Raw genomic sequence first — 22,442 nt, forward strand, 5'->3', positions numbered from 1 at the left:
TTTATTGGTGGGTACTATGTTACCGACTTAATTACAATCATCAGAAATTCGACAATCTGAATTATGCAGTATAGCCACTGTAAAAACTTTATATCTCCATATTTGAGCATTCTGATCTAATATCATCTACTCCAGCAGTGTCCATGTCACTTGCACTAGTACATCCGACAGTGACTTCCATACGTATTTAGAGTCTCACTGTAACCTGTGTGACTCTAAATTAACTGCATTGAATTGAACATGCACACAAATACAGTCCTTCTGTATTGTCTGCTTGTTTTCTATATCCTGAATGATAAGGTGTTCCTAATAAACTTGTCCTTTCAAATGCATTAATAATGATTTTTATTAAAGAAATTCTTTCATAATAATCAATGCGCATGGAATCTGTTATGTACTGCTGTGTATTCTGTACTTACTTGTTCATAAGAATTGGAGGGAATGGTGTTTAGAAATGAAGGATTAAGGCAGTGCATTTGTACTGTATTTTCTGGGATTCCAATTGCTGTACAATAGTCATCTCCAAATTCTGTTAGTTTTCTTATTTCTTCTTCATCTGCTGTTTGTTCAGAATATGGTTCACTCATATAAAAAGGATCCTGAAAAATAATTGAAAGATACAAAATGAAGCAATGAAATGATGATTCATCATTCAAATAAAATAACAATAAACTTAATAATTATTTATAGCGTTAGATATCATGATTTAATGTAGGATTTAACATTTGGCTTTCCCTATATATGAAAACTAAATGTTTTTAATTTAATCAATTACCATGTACATCATACAATACTTTAAACTCACTGAAGGTTTCAGCACTTGTGACACTAGCCATATATTACACTCATCACCACTTTCCAAGCAAAGAATTACTCTCAGCACTATTCCCATTCAACTTTCAATAATAATTATTACATCTGAACCTCCATAGAGTCTCAAGGCTCATCACAGGAGACCCATATCAACCATTATCACAAATGCTTATCATAGCTCTCTTTAAACTCATTCACTCATGACCACCTCTACTAACCCATTTCAATCATTCACACCTCAAAAAAATCAGTTCATCATGTTCTTGTTAACCACACTCCTACATAATTTCCAGTTGTTGTCTTCTTTACTGTCATGTAATAGAAAATTTCTTCAATATCTACTCTTATAAAACTCCTTTAATAACTTATATGTTACTATGACATCCTTTCAATCAACTAAACTATGTAAAACATAAATCAACCTATCATTATAGGGGGCATTCCAAAGACCAATCATCGTGACCATTTCTGTACACAGTATTCTAGATGTGGCCATATTAGACCTTTATAGCAGGGGAAGTTCTCAGTTTTTTTTTTTTTACTGCTAACTCCCTCATATAAGTATTTCTCCCTCCCCCCATCATCCAAAAATGTACATATTTCAAATTTAATGGATTGATTATAAGAAAAAAATTAATATTCATTAAAAACATAATTATAATACATAAATAACAATCAGTTCATAATAACAATTACTTATGTTTAATAATTATTATTTGCATTATAGGTCATCTTTTATATGTTAGCCTCGTAATAACTGCAGGACATTGCATTCTATTTTAATAGGATGATGTGCCTAATGGTTCACAATAGTCTGTGCTATATACAGGCTAAAATTACTCAACTTTATCCTTAGGCCACTCCCTTCTGATATGGTCCATCTGTTTATTGTTTTTCTCAGGATATTATTTTAATATAATTTGTTCATGATATCCCTAAGATATATCAATCCTTTTCAAGTCAATTGATCCCAAGGGGTGGGGGGGAAGGTCAATATCTCTTCTGTTATAAAAAAAAAAGAATAATAACATCCGTATCTCTACTTGTCAGTGAATTCTTTAAGATCCAGTTGATCTTTTGAGTTAGTTATACTGCCCATTCTTATCACATCCCTTCGGAATTTAGTTCCCTACTCAAAGTCACTCGGAAATTCCCAGCCTCGTGAATTTCTGGCGGTTCAGTGTCATCAATTACTACCTTAAACTGATAATCATTATTTTCTACCCACACTCTCAGTCTATTTAAATCACCTTGCAGGATATCTACATTGCTGTTGTTAATATTACCTTTTGCCCTCTCCAGTTTTGCATCAACAGCAAACAATTGGCTGCAGAATGCACAAAGGAACTTTGTGTGTAATAGTTGGTAGCTCGCAGCATTTAACTATATCTCCAGACACACTAGGAGACCTAATGTGTCACATGAAAAGGCTCCCCAATCATCACCTCCTTGAACAGAGCCAACCTGACACAATGGGGACTATGGCCTGATGTTGTTGATGACACACTCGTACCCTACCATCAGTTCAGATAATTAAGTTAGGAAATTTACTAACCTTTTTAGTTATGTTACATTAGCTACTTAGGTGGTGCTTTTTAGAATTGTCTGTTAATGTTCAATTGCCTTTATGTGTTCTTGTACTGAAGATGCATATGATACTTAGGTGAAAATTCTATGCTAATATCATCATCATCAAATTCCTGCCATATACCCTAAAGGTGTGTACAAGATATGACAGTACTACATGAAAAAATTATAACATTATTAACTTCCTATCTACAATTTTTCTCCAAATCAGTCTGTTACTTGTCAAGACTCCAACATTATCAGATCTTATATTTCTATCGTCTAAGGCACTTTGTACCGTATCAATCCACCTATATCTTGGTCTTCCTCTGGGTCGTTTTCCTGCCAACCTGGAAGAGAACACTTGTTTTGCTAATCTTTCCTCTCCCATTCTATTTAAGTGACCATACCACCTGAGATTAGCTCTGCGAATGCATTCCTGGATGCTGACAATGTCAAGTTCTTTCCTAATATCCTCATTTTTAATATGATATTGCCATTGATGCAATCTGTTCACGCCTCTAATCTTTCTCAGGACTCTCATATCTGCGGTCTCTAGTCTTTGGTCAAGTGTTTTACTTCTGACCCAGCTCTCAGATCCATAAGTTAAAACTGGTTTGAACACTGTCTTGTATACAGCTAATTTAGTGTTCCGACTAATTTCTCTCTTATTCCATATGAATTTATTCAATTGACTTCCCACCATACCAGCTTTACTGATTCTGTTGTCTATTTCTATATTTAATTTACCATCTTCAGTAAAATTTGTGCCTAAGTAGCTGAAATGTTTTACTTGTTCCACAGGTTCTCCATTCACAACACAGTTGACATTTTCAATGATTCTGCCTATTTTCATTGTCTTTGTCTTTTTATTGCTGACCTTCATACCATATCTATTACAACAGCTATTCAATTTAGTCAGAGAATCTTGCAGACTTGTAGCGGATTTATTTAGAAGTATAACATCATTCGCATAAAGCAACGAGCTGACATTAACATCTCCAATTTTGATATCAGGTTTAATACCACTTTCCTTCATAATGTGATCCATATAGATAATGAATAACAGAGGGGATAATGTACATCCTTGTCTCACACCAGATTTAACATTAAACCATCTTCCTGTACTTCCTTCAATTCTAACTGCTGACTTACAACTCAAATAAAGACTAAGTATTGCTTGATATAAAGCCCCATTGACACCATATAACTGCAGCGTATTGAATAGCTTCTCTCTTGACACCTTGTCATATGCCTTTTCCAAATCGACAAAACTTAAATACAGATCTTTGTTATATTCCCATGCTTTCTCGACTATTTGTCGTAAAGTGAAGATCTGATCCTGACAGCCTCTATTTGGCCTGAATCCAGCTTGTTCTTCACCAAGCTTCTCTTCCACAATTCTTCTCAACCTTTTCTCAAGTATACTTGCATAGATCTTGCCAGGAACACTCAGTAGGGAAATACCTCTGTAATTCTCACATTCAGTTTTATTTCCCTTTTTATATATGAGTACTATGAGAGCTCTACTCCAATAATCGGGAATTCGTCCCTCTGTCCAGGCTTTCTGAACTATGCAGTGCAGCCACTGTAAGACTCTTATACCACCATACTTCAGCATTTCTGGTCGAATATCATCTACTCCTGCTGCCTTTCCACATTTCAAGCCTTGATGGCTTTTTCTACTTCAAGTATGGATATGTATTCCTGACTGCATGGCTGGTCAGTGTTTTTTATCACTGTGCTGTCATAACTGCTTGTTTCATTTAGCAGTTTTTCAAAGTAATTACTCCATACTTCAAGGATATCCTTTTCTCCTGTTTTCATGTCACCTTTATCATCTCTAACTCCTTTTACAGCACTCTTTCCTCCATTCCTAAGCTTCTTCAACAACCTCCAGAATATTTTGCCACCTTCTTGATATTTATTTTCTATATTCTTGCCAAAGTCCTCCCATGACTTTTGTTTAGCTAGTTTTACACACTGTTTAGCTTTCTTACATTTGTCTCTGTATTCTGTAAGAGTAAAAGCTGACTTATTTGGGAACTTTTGATATGCTTTCTTCTTTTCCTTCACTGCCTCTTTAACTTCCTGTGTCCACCAGGGAGTTCTGATTTTTTTATCCTTGCACACAACCTCACCACATGCCTCTCTGGCAGAATCAATCAATGTTTTCTTCAGAGTTTGCCACTGAATCTCCAAGGTTTGATTCCTGTTCTCAAACTCTTTCATTTTCTTTTCAATAATCTTTCTGTATTTTAATCTACAGTTCACATCTGAGAGCTGCTCAACTTTTATTCACTTTAAAACTTTCTTACATGTCATTCTTTTCAATATGAAATTCAATTTCATCCTGCTCAAGACTAAATAGTGATCACTTCCAATTTCAAATCCTCTGTACACTCTGGTGTCCTGCACCAGGGAGAAAACATCACCATCAACAATAACATAGTCAATGAGACTTTTCTTATTCCTAGCCTCTTCTCTCCATGTCTCACAATCATTTCCTACTCTGCTATTTAGATCCCCAACAAGGACCAACTTTTCCTTTTTCATTGTGTCAGTTGCTTTTTCTAAAGCCTCAAAAAATTCCTCCACTTCTACCTTAGTAGAACCTTCTGTGGGACCATAGGCACAAATAAGTCTCATTGTCCAGTTCCCCATTCTCATATTTGCCCACATTACTCTACTTGAGACTGACTGCCATTCAAGAAGATTAGCCTCGTATTTTGTGTTGAATACTATGGCTACTCCACTCCTTCTTTTCCTTGATTGTCATTGTCTGAATATAACATTTTGTATTTATTGCTCAGAAAGATCTCACCAGTTTTGTTTTTTTTTGTTTCAGTCACCCCTATTATGTCGATCTGGTACTTATCTAATTCCTCAGCTAGCTCCATTTCTTTGCCATTCAGGCTTCTTACACTGATAGTACCGATCTTTAACTCTGGTGATGTTGAGTTGGGGTTTGTTTTCAGATTTGTTCCAGTAGCTGACTTTTCGCTGTTCGCCCTGGTTCCCTGACGGGGCCTTGTTTAACCGGGCGACGCCCCAGCTGGCATGAAATTTTGTCATGTTGTACCATCATTTTTTATTTTGGTTTAACCAATAAGAATACAATTTGGTCGGCTAAATCCCAAATTGCCAGCCCATCCTCGTTCGTTCAGTATCAAAGTAGATACCCAACAGGGTGCACCACGAGAAGGTGAGGATTGGACATTAGGTCAGAAGCCCTGGTCGGTTCTCCGCATTCCTTTAAAGGCTATGTGGAGGTCTCCTCTCAGTTATACAGCTTTGACCCTTATATCCAGTATTATAATTATTTAGATTGTCAATTTAATGTTGCAAATTGTAAGGTTATGCATTTGAGGTTGAAAAGGCTATATACTGTGTATAGCATTGATGGTACTACTGGATTGCAGGAAATTGATAAGATGAGACTTGGGATAATGGCGGACAGAAAGCAGAAATTCTGATAAAATGCTTCAAAGGATTACTTGGATGTTGAAAAACATGCTAACAAGTAAAGTTATAAAAGTTATTATTCCTCTTTATAAGGCTATGATTCAGCCTATCTTGACTACTGTGCATAGAGTAGTCAAGATCAAGAATCCTCTCTACCACCTCTTCGGAATCAAGAGGTGGTAGAGAGGATTCCAAGACAAGTGAACAAGCTGGTGACAGGTCTATGGAATGCTCCCTATGAGGATAGGTTGAAGATGTGTGGGTTGCAAATTCATTTATAGCCAGAAAAGAGGAGATCTGTAGAAACTTAAAAGATATTAAAGAGCTTTTATAAAATTAATGCAAAGGAAATTTTTCAATATATGACAAATAGCCAGAGAATTAGGGATGATTTATTATCAGTGGTCTGTGATGTGCTTTATATTGGTAAAGAGTTCTGGAAAAGATAAGTGCATTTTACTGACAATGATTGCTATTTTGTGTAATAACTGGCAATATTGCTTGCATTTTAGAAGTATACTACTGTTTATTTTTGATAATTTAGCATACAAGTGGTGTAAAAATCAAATGCCATTAATGAAGTAAATTTTTCAAAACTGGTTTGATGTCATGTTTGCAACATGTATGCATGGCAAAACGTAAAAGATGTTTTTGTGGAGAGACTGAATAGGAGATAAGAAAAAGTATGGATTTGTTAGAGAGTGCAATGTTTTCTTAGACAATGAATTAATGAATACAAAACAGACTGAAGGAATGAAAGTTAGTGTAAATCAAAGAAAAGGAATGAAAGCTAGTGAGAGTGAGGGAGTGAAAATAAAAAAGCAAGAATGAAGAAGCAAAAGTAAGTGATACAGGGAACAACAGAGAGTGAATTGTCAGAATGCAAGATTTGAAGAATTATTCAAAAAGAAAAATGAAATGAGGAATATGAGGAATGATATTAGACATTTAATGAAAGCAAATGAAAGTGTGCAAAAGAACAGAATGAAAGGAAAAAAGGGTGAAAGAGGTGAAGAGTGATTTGAGTATAGCAGTGTATGGAGATTCCATTGATAGAAGATTGGTTAATGAGAGAGAGTCCATAAGGTCTGCTATCCAGGAATGAGAATGAGCAAGATAATTTCATGCTTTGCACTTAAGGAGAAAGCAAGCAAGAAAACTAGTGGTGGTTGTGGGGACAAATGATTTAAGTGGATATCAGGAGAATGTAAGGATGGATATCAGGAAATTATCGAGGAGAGTGAAAGATAACAGAGAAAATTTGTCAGTGTGTTGCAGAGGTATGACAATGATGAGTTGAGATGAAGAGCCAGAATAATGAATGGTATGCTGGCAGAGCTTTGTGAAGAGAAGAAAGTGCAGTTTGTTGATGTACGGAATGTATTTGAGGGAAGAATGGAATTATAAAGACATCACAGACTGCATTTGAAAAGCTTTGGAGTGAGTGAACTGAAGAAACTGTTGCTAGATGGAAGTGCAGTGTGTGTGTGTCGGATGAAAGCAAGTGATCTGAAGTAAGAGGTGAAGTGAAAGATCAGTGGGGTGGTATTGAAGAGACTGAAGTGTTTGGCAATGGAAACAGTAGTTGTGTGAGAGATGAAGAGAAAACATGCAGACTGAACAGAGAACAAAACAAAACATACTTTCATCGCTTTTTAGCAATGAAAGTATGTTTTATGTGTGCCATGATCATCAAAGGATATGTGTTTGGCATTTTAAGCAAGAAGCATTTGATAAAGAATGCATGAAACGTTTGGTGAAATTTGCAACCTCTGTCATGGCATGGGCTTGTATGACTGCAGAAGGTCCAAGTATGCTGTTATTGTGTATGAAAGAGTCAGTTCCAAAGTGTATCAAGAAATTCTTGAGCACTTTATGTTACCAGCATCAGAAGATTTATGTGATGGCAATTTCCTTTTTACCTTTTTCCAGTCCTCTTGACCCCACAACAGTCTTTGCTTATGGCATTGCAATCTAGCTGCCTTTTGCTTGGAAGTCATAAGTGGCTTCGTCTTAGGCACACATGATTTAAAACTCAATTTGTGAAGTCGTTTCAATATTGTAGATTTAGACACATTCACACCTAGTTCTTTCCATCTCCTGTGCCTTACACTTTGGAAGCGGTTTTTTTTCATGATATTCTTCAATCCCCTCTCACTTGATGTAGGTATTACCTCTCGACTGCTATTGCAGCGATTATTTTGAAAACGCCAGTTATTAGAATTCTGTCTCAATACTCTACTCACATTTGCTTGAGAACATTTCAATTCCTTAGCTATAAACTGTTGAGTTTACCCTTCTTTTTTTGTAGAGACAAAGAATATGTGAGTCATTTAAGGCATGGCATGACGAGCTGTGTGTGCATGATAGAAAGGCTTCCCATAATGAGTCTGACTCCACAGAGGTCTGATCATGACAATAATAATAACATCACTTGGTTCTTTTGTTTCCTCCACACACTTCTGTTTATATGCCTATGGGTATAATACATGAAAAGAAGCATATAATTTCTTCTTAACTATATTAAGACTTTTAATATGAATCTTCAGTGTATAAGTCTAGGGAACTAAATTTGAAAAATATAAGCAAGCCCACAGACATTTGAAGATTAATATTGTAGACTTGCTTATTTAAACATAAGCATGTTTGAATATATCCATGCCAACAGACAAAATAAGACAGTCACATAAAGCAAGCAGGTTTGAAGTCGCAAAATGATGAAAAATCAAAAACTGTGATGAATGCTACATTGATCATTTGACACTTTTTATGCATGCAGCAGAAGGATGGGGAAATAGAAGTTGAATGTTCTTAATAACAAATTTATTAATTTTTTTCTCATACCTGATAGCCATCCCACACTTGGTCTGATACTAAACTTTGTTCTTCACTCTGGGCTAGGGCATGGTCACTTTCCAATGTTACTGACTTTGGAGTAGATAAATCACTCTCTGGTAATGCTTTATTCAGTTTTCTTTGTGATCCTGGCAATGTCTGTGTAGTCAAAACAAACAATATTTCTTTATGGTATTATATGTTATTATTATTTATTTCACTGCAAACTGTAATAAATGATTAAGCAAATAATATGTCCTTTCAATTACATTCACACAAAATAAGATATGTGTGTATTTGTCAAGATTATCTGAGATAAATTTGTAGATAAAATATATTTTTTTAATGTAGCACAGAAATGCATACCTAGAAAGTATATTGTCACATAGCTACCACTTAGAAGTCTAAGAACAAATTTTTTCCTCCCACCTCTCATGTTTTTAGGTATTCAATCATATTTTTCATTAAGTGATTTGTTACTTCTTATTTATGTGAGTTCATTCTATTTGCTTCAGTATGGTCATATTTGTTTTATCATGTTCTGCTTCATCTGCAAGTAAATAAGCAAATACTTTATCTGCTTCATTTTGTTTTGCAGCTGTTTTTAAATGTTAATAAATTATTATTATTATTATTATTATTACTGATAAAAAAATGATCATTGAAACTTATCATGAAAATGATAAAATTCGCTGGCCAAGTGGTTAGCGTATCCGCTCTCCAGCCAAAAGGCTGCAGGTTCAAATCCCACTGTGGGCATGGATGTTTGTGATTGTCTGTGAAAATACTGGTGGTGGGCGGCAGATGATGATGATAGTTGTGGTTCATTGTAGTTGGCGGATTGAGTGGTGGAGACAGAGTTGTAGAGTGGGTGCCCTCCCTTGATGAGTCTTTGGACTCCCAGGAGGTGTCGCGTAATAATAATAATAATGAGCTAAAGGTATCATTCAACTAGCCTCTATTTCTTACAAATAAGAAAATATCCTTTTATCCCTTTTAAAATATGCTAATAATGACAGAAATTGCATTCACATATTAAGTTTAATTTAGTGCAAAGATATGTACTTGCTGTACTTGCCTGCAGAATGATGAGATGATCATGTATTCTTTATTTGGGAGGTGAACAAGCATGTAGCTGTTTCAGTAAGAAAAAGTACATGTTTATGGAATTAAAGAATTCTTCAAGTAAACTACTTGAAGACTATGTACACTCTTTGTGTGGAAGGTTTGCTTGTGGGTCTTTCACACACACACACACACACACACACACACACACACACACACACACACACACACACACACACACACACACACACACACAGACACACACAGCATGCTTTTACTCTAACTCTTCAATAGAATTGTTTTTTTGATAACATTTCAGATAAAAAAAAATGCCAAAAACATAACAAAAAATCCTAATTTCAAAAAGCATACAAAACAAACAAACAAAAAAAAATCTAACCAAAAAACAGCTATTTCCTGATATTTACCCTTAAGGGTTCAGGCTACTCTATGACATCACTACATGATTAAGTTTACATTATTATTAATCTAGTCTCCTGTTCACAATTTTTCTCCAAATTAGTCAATTACTTGTCAGCACTTCAATATTGTCACATCTAACATTTCGTGCTTCTAAGGCACTTCTGAATGAATCACTCCACCAACCCTTGATCTTCCTCTGGGTCTCTTTCCTGCCAAGATGGCAGAAAAGAGACCCAGAGACTACTAACCTAATCAAACACCTGTTTTTGATTTGGTTAGTACTAACCTTTCCTCTCCCATTCTTTTAAGGGACCATATCACCTTAGATTAGCTCTGCTTACACATTCCTGAATGCTAACAATATCAACTTCCTTTCTAACATCTTCATTTTTAGACTGTAGACTCAGTGGACAAGAATATAATGTCTTACCCACTCGGTCTACAGTTCATTGCTTGGTCACAACAGTTTCCTCTCTGTACAGTATATCCTTACTCCTTCCAGAGATGATCTAGAGGAGTGAGTGGTAGCTGTATTCAAAAAGCTACACTTCACTGAAAAATGAAAGAGGGAAATAACTATAATAAAAAGTATTTATATCAAATATAAAAAAACAGTTTTTATATACTGGGTGATCAAAATTAAAGTGTCCCTAAGGTCTTGTGGAGTCATCTAGTGATCCAAATGCTGGGAAACTTGAATACATTGTGTCGTATGGAAGCAATATGTTAAAAATATAAATAAATAAAATAAAAAAGTAGTTCCAAAATTCACCACCAGATATTGTAAACACCATATGCATGAAATTTGCATATCGCACAATTCACAAGTGCCAAGAGGGTTTAAAAAGATGGACATGGGATTTTTCCCTTCATTCTGGTTGTCATTGCCGTCCACAGTGATGGCATTAAACTTGACAGAAATTGCTTTGCTCGTGAAGCAGTACTACCTAAATGATTGCAATGCTGTTGCTGCACCTAACTGAACAAATGTTAATGAGGTTCACTATCTCCATGCACTCTGTGACAAATGATTAGTTGTTTTGAAGAAACAGGATCATTGGGAGTTAGACCAGGCAGAGGTTGCAAGCCAATCAGTTCACAAGTGAATGAAGTTGCTACTATTATTGTGCAGCAGGCCATGAATATGTTCCTGCAATGCATGTGCTATATCAGAACACATGGATGTGTCTTACACAACTGTCTCAAAAATTCTATGGAAGATTCTGCATTTCCTCATTCAAGATAACCATGACACAGGAATTGTGCCTGCAGTAGTACTTTGAAAGTCAACTGACCTTCACTTTAACATTCCTTGCTTGAGTGGAGTTGGACACTGAGTGGCCAAGCATGATTTTGTGTGGAGATGAGGTTCATTTTCACCTGAACGGAGCTGTGAATACCTATAATTGCCAGGTACGGGATATGCAAAATCCATATGCAATCTGACAAATTCCTTCGCATTCACCCAAAGTTATTGTCAAGTGCAGGTTTAGAGCTTTGTTTATCATTGGACCATTCTTCTTTGAGGATAATCGACAGTCAGGTCCTGTGACTGCTCAGTTACTGCTGAGAGATATTGCAATATGATAAACAATTTTGTTCTGCCACAGCTACAGCAGTGCCTATGCAAGGACTCAGTCATTTTCATGCAGGATGGGGCCCTCCACACATCGGTCAATAAATGCAGGAGGTTCTTCAAGAACATTTCACAGAAGCCATAGCGATCGGCCATACATTTCCCACTACATGGCCACCTTATCTGACCTCCATGACTTCTGGCTCTGGGGATTTCTCAAAGACAGGGTTTATCAGGATCATATTGATAACTTGCAACCACTGAAAGACAGCATAATGCAGCATGTGTGCAACATCAGTTCTGACCAGCTGTGTTCTGCTACTGAATACACACTGTGCAAAGGATGCAGTCTGTGGCATACCAGGAAGGGTAGCACATTGAACAGTACAGTCTGTGAATGCATAATGGAAGTGAATAAAAAATGCACTATTTATGTTTATGTTGCTTTTCTTCTCCTTGCACACACACACACAGAAAAATTACTACATCTATATTGGTACAACATACAGCACCTTCTGGTGGCGAATTTCAGAACTACCACTTTTCCCCCCTCAGATATTGCTTGCACATGACCTACCTAGCTCCACCTAGTGCAAATGCAAATGCTGCAAAGTTTTGCAACATTTGAATCACAAGGTGGAGCTTCACAAGGGCTTAAACAGGGATACTTTAATTTTGATCATCCTGTGTGTATGTATACATATATATATTATATATGTATGTGTTTATATACAGTTGATCCTTGAACAATGTGGGGTTAGTTGCAAATCCCCACAGTGATCCTCAAAATCTTAACTATTAATATCCTACTGTTGACCAGAAGCCTTACTGATAACATAAACAGCCGATTAACACATATTTTGTATGTCATATGTATTATATACTGTATTCTTACAACAAAGTAAGCTAGAGAAAAGAAAATGTTATGAAGAAAATCCTAAGGAAGAGAAAATACATTTACAGTACTGTACTGCATTTATCAATACCGTAAATGTACGTCTTCTGTTTACAGGATGAATCATCTGTCAAATATTGTCTTATATGATGCAGAATACCCCAGATGTGATATGTATGACTAAATGCTATTCATCAAAAATGAAAATATAATGTGAAAAAGAAATTCAGATTTATTTACAGGTATAATGATTCATGCATTGATAATGAAGAAGCAGCAATATGATTACTTTATGGTAGCCTAGCCTATGCACTAATGAATGATTCATTATAAGTTTATTTTAAGCTAATTAATTGATGAGTTAATTAATAAGTTGATTTTATGCAGTTATGATTTAATACTGCATCTTTATGTCTGTTTACATTTCTCTCGGCTTTGAATGGCTGTGTCTGTAAGTGTTTGTGTGTATAATTTTTGCTACATTTTAACTTTTTATAATAGATTTGTGTATATTTTATAGTAAATGATAAAACAGACTAGTATCTACATATATTTTATGCATTCATGACATACCTGACTTTTTCAAAGTGTCACAAATCTCCAAAAATTTTTCCAATATATTTATTGAAAAATATCCGCGTATAAGTGGACCTGTGGTGTTCAAGGGTCAACTGTATATAAAAATCTGATCCATAATTTCTTCTACATAGCATACAGCTAAAGCAATAACAGTTTTAATAATTATTAATTAACCAGCAAAAAAAATACAAATAATAGATTCAGAAAGGAACTGTTTAATGACTAGTTTCATACATCATCAGATTAAATTAATAAAAAACTTGTATTAACAGGAAGATTTCTAAATTAACAAGCCATATTTAGCGAACTTAAACCAGATGCTGAATATAGCATCTAGATGACAGATCGTGGCTCACTGTAATTTACAAAAAGAATTTGTGAAAAACAACACTCCTTTGATTTATAGTGTCTTGTGTTTCAAAAAAACATGTTTATCTATTGAAATTCCAATAATTCCATGAGATTTGAATCTACAGTCTATAGGTTAGAGGACAAACAATCAGTAGACCAAAAAGACTGATTTGATCCAGGACTGTCACACTAAGTTTCTAATAAATTTAGTTTAATCCTTTACCCAAGAGTAGGCAAACAAAGTTTGCGCCTGAAGTTGTTCAGGACTGAGGCAAACATGGCAAACCTAAATTTATTATAGTCTAACCAAGTGGAAAATAAACTTCCAACATCTTTCTCTAAATCCAGAGTAAATTAATAATAAGGTTGTACACCTTTTGGCAACTTATAAGTATGACCTCTCCATTGCTTCTACCTTAGTATCACCACTTCTGGGTCTGCATCCCACTGACGAGACCTCAATAAAGGTCGAAACCGGTCTGGGTAGTGGCCCTTCCCTTAATGCATAGCATTATACATGTCCGCAAGGAGATGTGCTTTGCATTATGGGAGATACTGAGACAAGGAGTGATGAGTTCTTGGTCCACCTTTGCTACGAGTTGCCTCAGTCCTGAACTACTTCAGGTGTAAACTTTGTTTGCCTACACTTGGGTAAAGGATTAAACTAAATTTATTAGAAACTTAGTATGAATTTATTATAGTCTAACCAAGTGGAAAATAAACTTTTAACACTAAGTTCCTGTTTTAGCATAACCATCACTACTGAAAAATTCCCACTCAAAACAGCATAGGTACAGTACTGTCAAGAGAAACTTAGTGTTGAAAGTTTATTTTCCACTTGGTTAGACTATAATAAATATCTAAAGTATCTGACTCATTACTAACAAGAATATGCAATGCCCTAGAACATCGGTTCCCAACCAGTGGTATGAATACCTCTGGGGGTATGTACTGGGCCATCGAGGGGTACACGAAAAATAATCAGTAATTGCAGAAAAATGAGTCAAGTAAACAAAATGCAAAACGTTAGTTATAGAACAATAAATGTTAAGTTTGAATCACTGCTAATGGAGATACTTCAAAACTAGCTCACATTGACGAATAATGATTGGTGAGGGCATGGCTATGAACTCCTCTCCCAAACTACTCTTCTACCAATCATTATGCACAGTTCATGCATCACTTTTGTCACCCATCCTCCTTTCCAGAACAATCGCATGTTACTAATAAATGACCTTTGCAATAATGAACCTTTCACTGACTTGCGATAATGAACCTTCCACCGACTTCCATTTGCAACGTTTCTAGAACTTCTCCAAAAATACAAATATGAACTGATCAAACAGTCCGTAGCCAGACTGTTTGATCAGTTCCGTTATTGACCGAGTATAAGTAAGTGCGTTGTCTTTAATTGTGATTCTTTTCAAGTAGTTTTTTTTTATTTAATGTTTAACATAGTTTCAATTATTATTGTCAGTGATTTTTAAGTGTGTTAGTTATGAATGAGTAGTTGAAAACAGGAATGGTTAAAAAAACCAAAACTTGATGTGGATTATAACCCGTTGCCTAGTACTTCTCAACACGTGTCCACAGCTATGAGTACACCCACACTGGGAGATAGTAAAAGGCATGTGCCTCAGGTACTACACAGAAGAAAAGGAAATACTGCAAAGAGTATATTAAATATGGGTTTCCATTTGTAGGGGATGATGACTGTCCTAACCCTTTGTGTGTGGGGAAGTATTATCCAACGGTTGCATGAAAGCCTCTCTACTCATGCAACATTTAGAAACTAAACATCTTATGTATAAAAACAAAGAAATACATTAAATTATAAGTTTAGTTTAATCCTTTAAACAAGTTTAAGCAAACAAAGTTTGCATCTGAAGTATCTTCAGGACAGGCAACTCGTGGTAAAGGTAGGCTAAGCTCTCATCACTTGTCTTAGTATCTCCCATAATGCAAAGCACATCTCCTTGCGGACCTGTATAATGCTATGCATTAAGGGAAGGCCACTACCCGTGTAAGGTCCGGAAGGAGATGTGCTTTGCATTATGGGAGATACCAAGACAAGTGATGAGAGCTTAGTCCATCTTTACCACGAATTGCCTCAGTCCTGAAGATACTTCAGGTGCAAACTTTGTTTGCTAACACTTGGATAAAGGATTAAACTAATCTTATAATTTATAGTCTAAGTGAATGGAAAAAAAGTCCAGAGAAATACATTATTTTCAGTGCTTAGAAAAGCATCCAAATGTAACTTCATACATGACGTCAGGAAAGAAAGACAATGAGAATGCAGTTGAGGCTTCCTACCGTATTGCTTATCACATAGCTAAATGTAGTAAAAACCACACCATAGCTGAAGATTTAATTTCTCCTTGTATTAAGGATGCCATTTTTGTATGTTTGGGGAAGAACATGTCCGCAAAATCGATACTATCTCTTTTTCAAACAATACAATGTTTTGAAGAATTCAGGATATGTCTGACGATGTTGAAGCTGCAGTAGTAGATAGAATTTAAAAAAGTAAATTCTTTTCCATCCAGGTCGATGAAAGTGTAATGTTGCTGATTTATCTATTTTGCTCATCATTGCGAAGTACTTGACAGAAAATGAAATTGAGGAAAACCTGTTGCTTTGTTACCCATTGACAGAGAGTACCACAGGCAAAGATATTTTTAATGTGATCGATGGTTATTTTATTGAAAAGGACATTAGTTGGTCGAACTGTTGTGGTGTATGCACTGACAGAGCCAAGTCTATGTCAGGTTGTTTTATAGGCTTATGTGGCCGAGTTAAAGAAGTAGTTCCCCATGTACCATGCACATGGGGAACTACTTCTGCTGCATTCATAGACAAACTTTTGCATCCAAGCCTCTTTCTAGTGAACTGAAAGATGTTTTTGATGAGGCTGTAAAAGTTGTCAATTTTATTGTCACAACCACGAAACTCCAGACTGTTTAAAGTGCTGTGTGAAGAAATGAACAGCCTTCACAGCACATTACTTTTGCATAAGGTGGCTATCTTGTGGTAAAGTACTTACACAGCTGTTTGAACTTAGACATGAAGTCCAGGTTTTTTTGAAGATCATCATTTCCGTCTTGCTCCAAAGTTTCATGACAGTGATTGGCTTCCAAGTCTTGCATATTTATGAGATATTTTTCTAGAAATAAACAAACTCAACTTGGGACTTCAAAACAGCTCAATCACTATATTCAAAGTAACCGACAAAATTGAGTCAATGATTAAAAAACTGGCTTTTGGCAAGCGTGTAATTGAAAGAGTTCAGCCTGAGGTTTTTGAAACTCTGCACAACTTCTTATCTGAGAATGACTTGCACCTATCCCAAAACGTGAAAGAGAATATTTTAAGTCACTTGGAAGTCTCAAAGTGTCCTTTTATAAGTACTTCCCTCAACGTGAAAAAGAAAACAACTGGATTGCAGATCCCTTCAATGAAAAATTCTTCAAAGAAGCTAAACTATCAATCAATGAAAAAGAGCAGTTAATTGAACTTTCAACTGATTCTTTTTTAAATTCTGATTTTAAAAGAAAGCATCTCATTACCTTCTGGGTAGATGTCAGTGAGGAACATGAACAACTCAGTGAGAAGGCACTCAAATACCTCTTGCCATTTACTAATACTGAACTAGCGTAGAGAGCTTTTTCTTACACCTTCATAAAAAATAAGTACTGCAACAAGCTTAATACAAGTCCAGATTTAAGACTGTATCTTGCATCTTTTGAGCCTGATTTCAAAAAACTAAGTGCATCAAAGCAAGTTCAACGATCTCACCAACAATGTTTCAATCAGTTAGTGATCTGTATACCAATTATTATAGACTTTTCAGATAACACAAATAAATATTATTACTAATAATAAATCAAAAGTTTGTTAAATGCTTGATCATCATTATCAATATTTAACATGAAGCTATACTTATTTCTGTGTTACAAATATTGTAAAACTAAATCTGTGGTTTGTACTTTTAGTGTAGTAATTTTCCTTTCCAAACTCATTACCTCATTTCCATTATTTTACATTAAGATAGGCACTGAACAAAAGTATCAGTACAGTAAAACCCCGAAGTTACGTAGTAGGTGGGACCAACAAAAAGCGTGCAAGTCAAATTCGCATAACTCGGGGTATAATTTTGCATGTTATTTATATATACAAACACACAATTGGGACCAAAGGTTTACAAAAACACCTATATTTTTTAAGAAATATAATCGTAATTGTAGTTTTTCATACATAAAAAAAATAAAGTTATTTCGATGTTGATGGTTTCATAAAATCTAATAGATTCGTCTGACGGCATAATGTCTTTTTCTTGTCACGCAAAATTTCTTCATAGCAAGCTAATGATATTTTTATTCCTTGCCTTGTGGCTAGGCTACAATTCGTTCCTCATTAGAATCTATGTCCTCCAAAATCTGTAAACCTTTCTTTTATGATTGTTCTTACTGTGGATTCCTGTAGATCAAACTTCTTTGCTAGCTCACAAATTTTCATTCTGCCTTCAAAATCCTTAATAATATTGAGTTTTGTTTCCAAAGACAATGTTTTTCTTTTCTTGCTAGCTGTAGAAGAATCAGACTTACTTCTTTTGGATGACATTATTATTTTTTATGTGATAAAATTTTTATCAAGAGCATAACATTAAACAATCGCAAGGTTTGTAGACTACAAAAATCGTGTGTGAATGGAGACCGTGCGAAACACGTCAGTGCTTGTTCACAGCATGTGCAACACTGGTGAATGCGGCCGGTGCCTGAAAGATACGACTAGTGGTGAGGCATGAGGCACGATGGGAATATGTACATACAAGAAACCACGTAACTCAGGATTCACGTAAGTCGGGGTAGTGTAAGTCAGGGTATGACTGTATTTAAAAACAGCTATTTTAAAAACAAGAGGTACAATTTATAGAAATGGGTTTAAAAGGGATACACAAGTGGAAAAAGGTTGGGAACCACTGTCCTAGAAAGTTGGAAAATATTCAGTGCTAAAGGAAAACCACACACTGTTGAGGTATATGCAATTTATATTTCTCTGAAACATAATGCAACTCCAATACTTCAACTCCAATGCAAGTCTATATTGGCATGACTGAAAATAATGCTCAATGCTATGAGGTGGGGAAGTCAAGTTATATTTAACTTGGCTGTTCACAGTGAGTTTAAGAAAATTCCAACACAGACTAAATATTAATTACAATAAATTTAATATTGCCGATATTTCAGCAAAGAAAATTGCAATCATCAGGGAGCACACAGGTACTATGCTGGGTAAAGTTGTTTGAAGCATAGCAACCAAAGGTGAGTCTAAAGTCTTAAACAGTGTCCCCTAGTGGACTAGAATGGATCTTTTTGACTGAAGTTCAGAAGATGAGTACTCAAATTTGAGGCAGTTTCACGTGCCCATATTTGTTGAAATTTGGGTAGTTCTTTTGGGCTGAGGCCAATTCTAGGAACAGTCTCTCATATTTACATTTGCTACAGCAGATGGTTTTTTCCTAGTGTGTCCTGTGGTTGGTGTCCAAAGCATGGTTAACATGTCCTGAGTAGCCATAGTATTGGAATGTTGGAACCAGATTAGTCCTTGTGCTCAACAATTCTGATGTTGGCTGTCCTGCCTGTTTGGTGATAGTAGGACAGTTTACAATTGCAAAGTACCTGGTAACCACCTGGCAGGTCTAGGGACTGAGCTAGTCTTTGGTTGAGCAGATAAGTGATGCCAGTTTTTACTGGGTCTGTAAGTTGTTACAAGGCTGTATTTTTTTTAGAATTTTTTCTACCCTGGATATATTAGATGGTGATGGATTTGATATAGTCTGTCCTGAAGAGAATATAGTTTTAGGGTTTTAATGCATTACATTTGGCGGGGGATCGTAAATGTTCTCAAGTTCAGTAGTGAGGACACTGTTATTGGAACTAATTAATTTTTTTCCTGGGGTGACTGTATCTACTAGTGTGTGTGTAGATTTTCTAACCTAAATATTAAATATTAGTGGGGTGGGCAAATAGAATTTTTCCATTTGTCCATCCCACTAATACCTACAATTTTATAAATGGTAATTTATAAAAGATGGTTACCTCCTTAAATGGCAAACAGTGTGAGAGGCCTCTCTGAGCACATGCATTCAACGGAGTCTGGATCTGTGAACAATGTCGACGACGAACTGATGGAAAAGAAAACATTCCAAGTGAAGTGCGCCTACGTCTTCGGCTATATGTTGATCGCTTTCCTGTATCAGATGAAGATGAAGATTGCTTTCCAAGTGAAGATGGCTTATGTAGTTTAACTGCATAGCCATCAGAACTAGAATCTGAATGATGCACAATATTTGGGAGACTTCCAGGACTATATCTCTGATTGGTTCTACATCGTAATACACTATTCAGCAATAATGGAACTGAAGGACTTTCTAGAAGTGAAGAATTCTTTTGAAGTATACTTGATGATTTGCAACTAAAAATAAACAAGTGAAATTTGAATTTTTTTTAGATCAAAAACTACTTTAAAATTTATTCAAAATCACATCTGCTTATTTAAAAGGTAGGGAAAAAAAAAGAAAGAATTAAACCGTTCCCAGTATAGAGACTATGGGGACCTTGAACTGGTTTTTATAGTCTTCGATTAGAAAATTTCCATTTGCCCACCCCACTCCACTGAAATCAATATATTAAGACTGTTAATTTTTAAATTTAAGTATACACAGCATTTAAAAAAAATACTGGCTATAACAAACTACTGAAAAGTTCTAACCAAATCCTTACAGCTACAATGCTATCCCAAAAGATGTTCTCTATAGCAAACTACTCTTTTGGTCTTATGAGGTTCACTGTAGTGAGAGTCAAATGTTGTCTGATTATTTTTTACTATCTTTTAAGGGTAATAAACAATTATCATCATCAGGCCTATCAAGGATAATGATGATGTTCTGGCCTTAGAAGTCATCATTGAATCTTTGAAGAGGATGTCCTGGTTTTCTTTTCCCCTTAATGGCTTGTACTTTAAGGCTTGTTTTGGTAATCTTTCTGTTTTCATTCTTTGAACATGTTCCATCCATTTATGTTTATATTTTTTAATTTTTCCATTACTAATCAGTAATTCTGATTAGTTTAATTCTTTCATAATTTCTTCATATCTTTTGTGATCAAATAGATTATACTTTGCAGTTTTTCTCATAAACTTAATTTCAACTGTTATTAATCTTTGTTTGTCTTTTCATTTTATTGTCCAGATTTCACTTCCATACATTAGGACTGGTAAGGCTAATGTAATAAACAATCATGATGAAATTAGCAGAGACAAATAAATGGATTCTCATGTGTGTGCACTGAAGTAAGACAACAAATAATTAAGTTATTAAGTTTTATGAGAAAAACTTAATAGAAATTAAGTTTTTCTCATAAACTTAATTTCAACTGTTATTAATCTTTGTTTGTCTTTTCATTTTATTGTCCAGATTTCACTTCCATACATTAGGACTGGTAAGGCTAATGTAATAAACAATCACGATGAAATTAGCAGAGACAAATAAATGGATTCTCATGTGTGTGCACTGAAGTAAGACAACAAATAACCAGCCTATATCTAAATTTCTGACCTTCAAATGCTCAGAGCTGATAAGTAACGACTGTCAGCTATACCTCAATAACTATTTTCATAATGTTTGATAGTTACACAACAGGTTGTAACATGTGCAAAATACACATGCAAAGTTAATGTTGTAGGAGAGAAAGCTGCTTCTCCTCTGGATAGTTCCTAGTTGGACGGTTTGATATATATAATTCTAGCAAAATATCCAGGGCTGGTGGTGAACAATATCATTGTATGTTCAAATTTATCTTTAGACAAAAAAAAAGTATGTGATTGTAACAGAATTGTCTGCTTTGAATACAAAAATGGTATCCATTTTGTTTTCCTTCAACCATAAACCCATCATTTTTTTTTTTTTAAATGTCTTTTGTTTAATAGAAATCAGCAAATTGAAACATGCTACCATTGTCCAATAAAGACATATTTTTCAAAGAGATGAAATTATGGCCAATTTTGATGTGATTTCCCTCCTTACTGAGGAGATAATCATTTTTAAAAGATAAGTTATCAAAAAAAAAGTTATTACACTCCTTATCCATTGCATCAATTCTGGTTACTTTCTATTTACAAACTATTTATAAATAAAACTTTGGGTTAGCCATGGGCAACCTTTTATCTCCTGTATTAACAAATATATATTTAAAAGCCTTCGAGGAAAAAGCCATCAGTTCCATTCCATTCCATTGAAATCAAGATTATGAAGAGTACAGTGATGATATTTTCTTAATTTGGAGCCATGATCTGGATTCCCTCCAAGAGTTCTTGAACTATTTTAACAGCCAACACCCAAGAATACAATTTACTGCAAAGCTGTAAGTTAATGGTTCTCTCCTGTTCCTGGATGTCAAACTCACATGTGTGTGTGTGTGTGTGTGTGCTGAAAAAACTGAAGATCTCTACTTACAGAAAATCCACATACACCAACAGATACCTTCATGTGCAATTTCATCATTACCCATCACAAAAACTTGGCATCATTTATACATTAAGTAACTGTGCCTGCTCATCAGTAAAGAGGCAATCACCAAAGAACTAAAGTTTCTTCTAACAATCTTTCAGAAGAATGGTTATTATTGAAGGCAGACTATCACTATGCTCTATTTAATCCACATGCTCACAGTACTGAAGATAATAATGATGTAAAAGGTTTTATTTCTCTTCTGTATATCAGTTTGGTTTTCATATGATTAGCCAAATTTCTCAACATATATAAAATCTGCGCTTCTTTCACAAGTGTGAAAGAAGCGCAGTTTTTGTGCAAAA

General features: G+C 35.2%; 1 protein-coding gene across 1 annotated transcript in view; it reads right to left on the reverse strand.

Moving 5' to 3' along the window:
- Positions 1 to 22,442, reverse strand: part of LOC150101479 (uncharacterized) — a 599,391-nt gene that overhangs the window by 144,092 nt on the left and 432,857 nt on the right. The window contains exons 9-11 of the mRNA XM_090400199.1: positions 19,670 to 20,045; positions 8,689 to 8,838; positions 420 to 599 (exon numbers count right to left, since the gene is read on the reverse strand). Coding sequence (XP_090256325.1) covers positions 420 to 599; positions 8,689 to 8,838; positions 19,670 to 20,045 — 706 coding nt within the window. The remainder of the gene's footprint in view (positions 1 to 419; positions 600 to 8,688; positions 8,839 to 19,669; positions 20,046 to 22,442) is intronic.

The sequence above is a fragment of the Typopeltis vanoorti genome, chromosome 11, assembly GCF_054136105.1.
Source record: "Typopeltis vanoorti isolate ZY-2024b chromosome 11, IOZ_Tvanoo_1.0, whole genome shotgun sequence".
NCBI classification, from domain to species: Eukaryota; Metazoa; Arthropoda; class Arachnida; order Uropygi; family Thelyphonidae; genus Typopeltis; species Typopeltis vanoorti.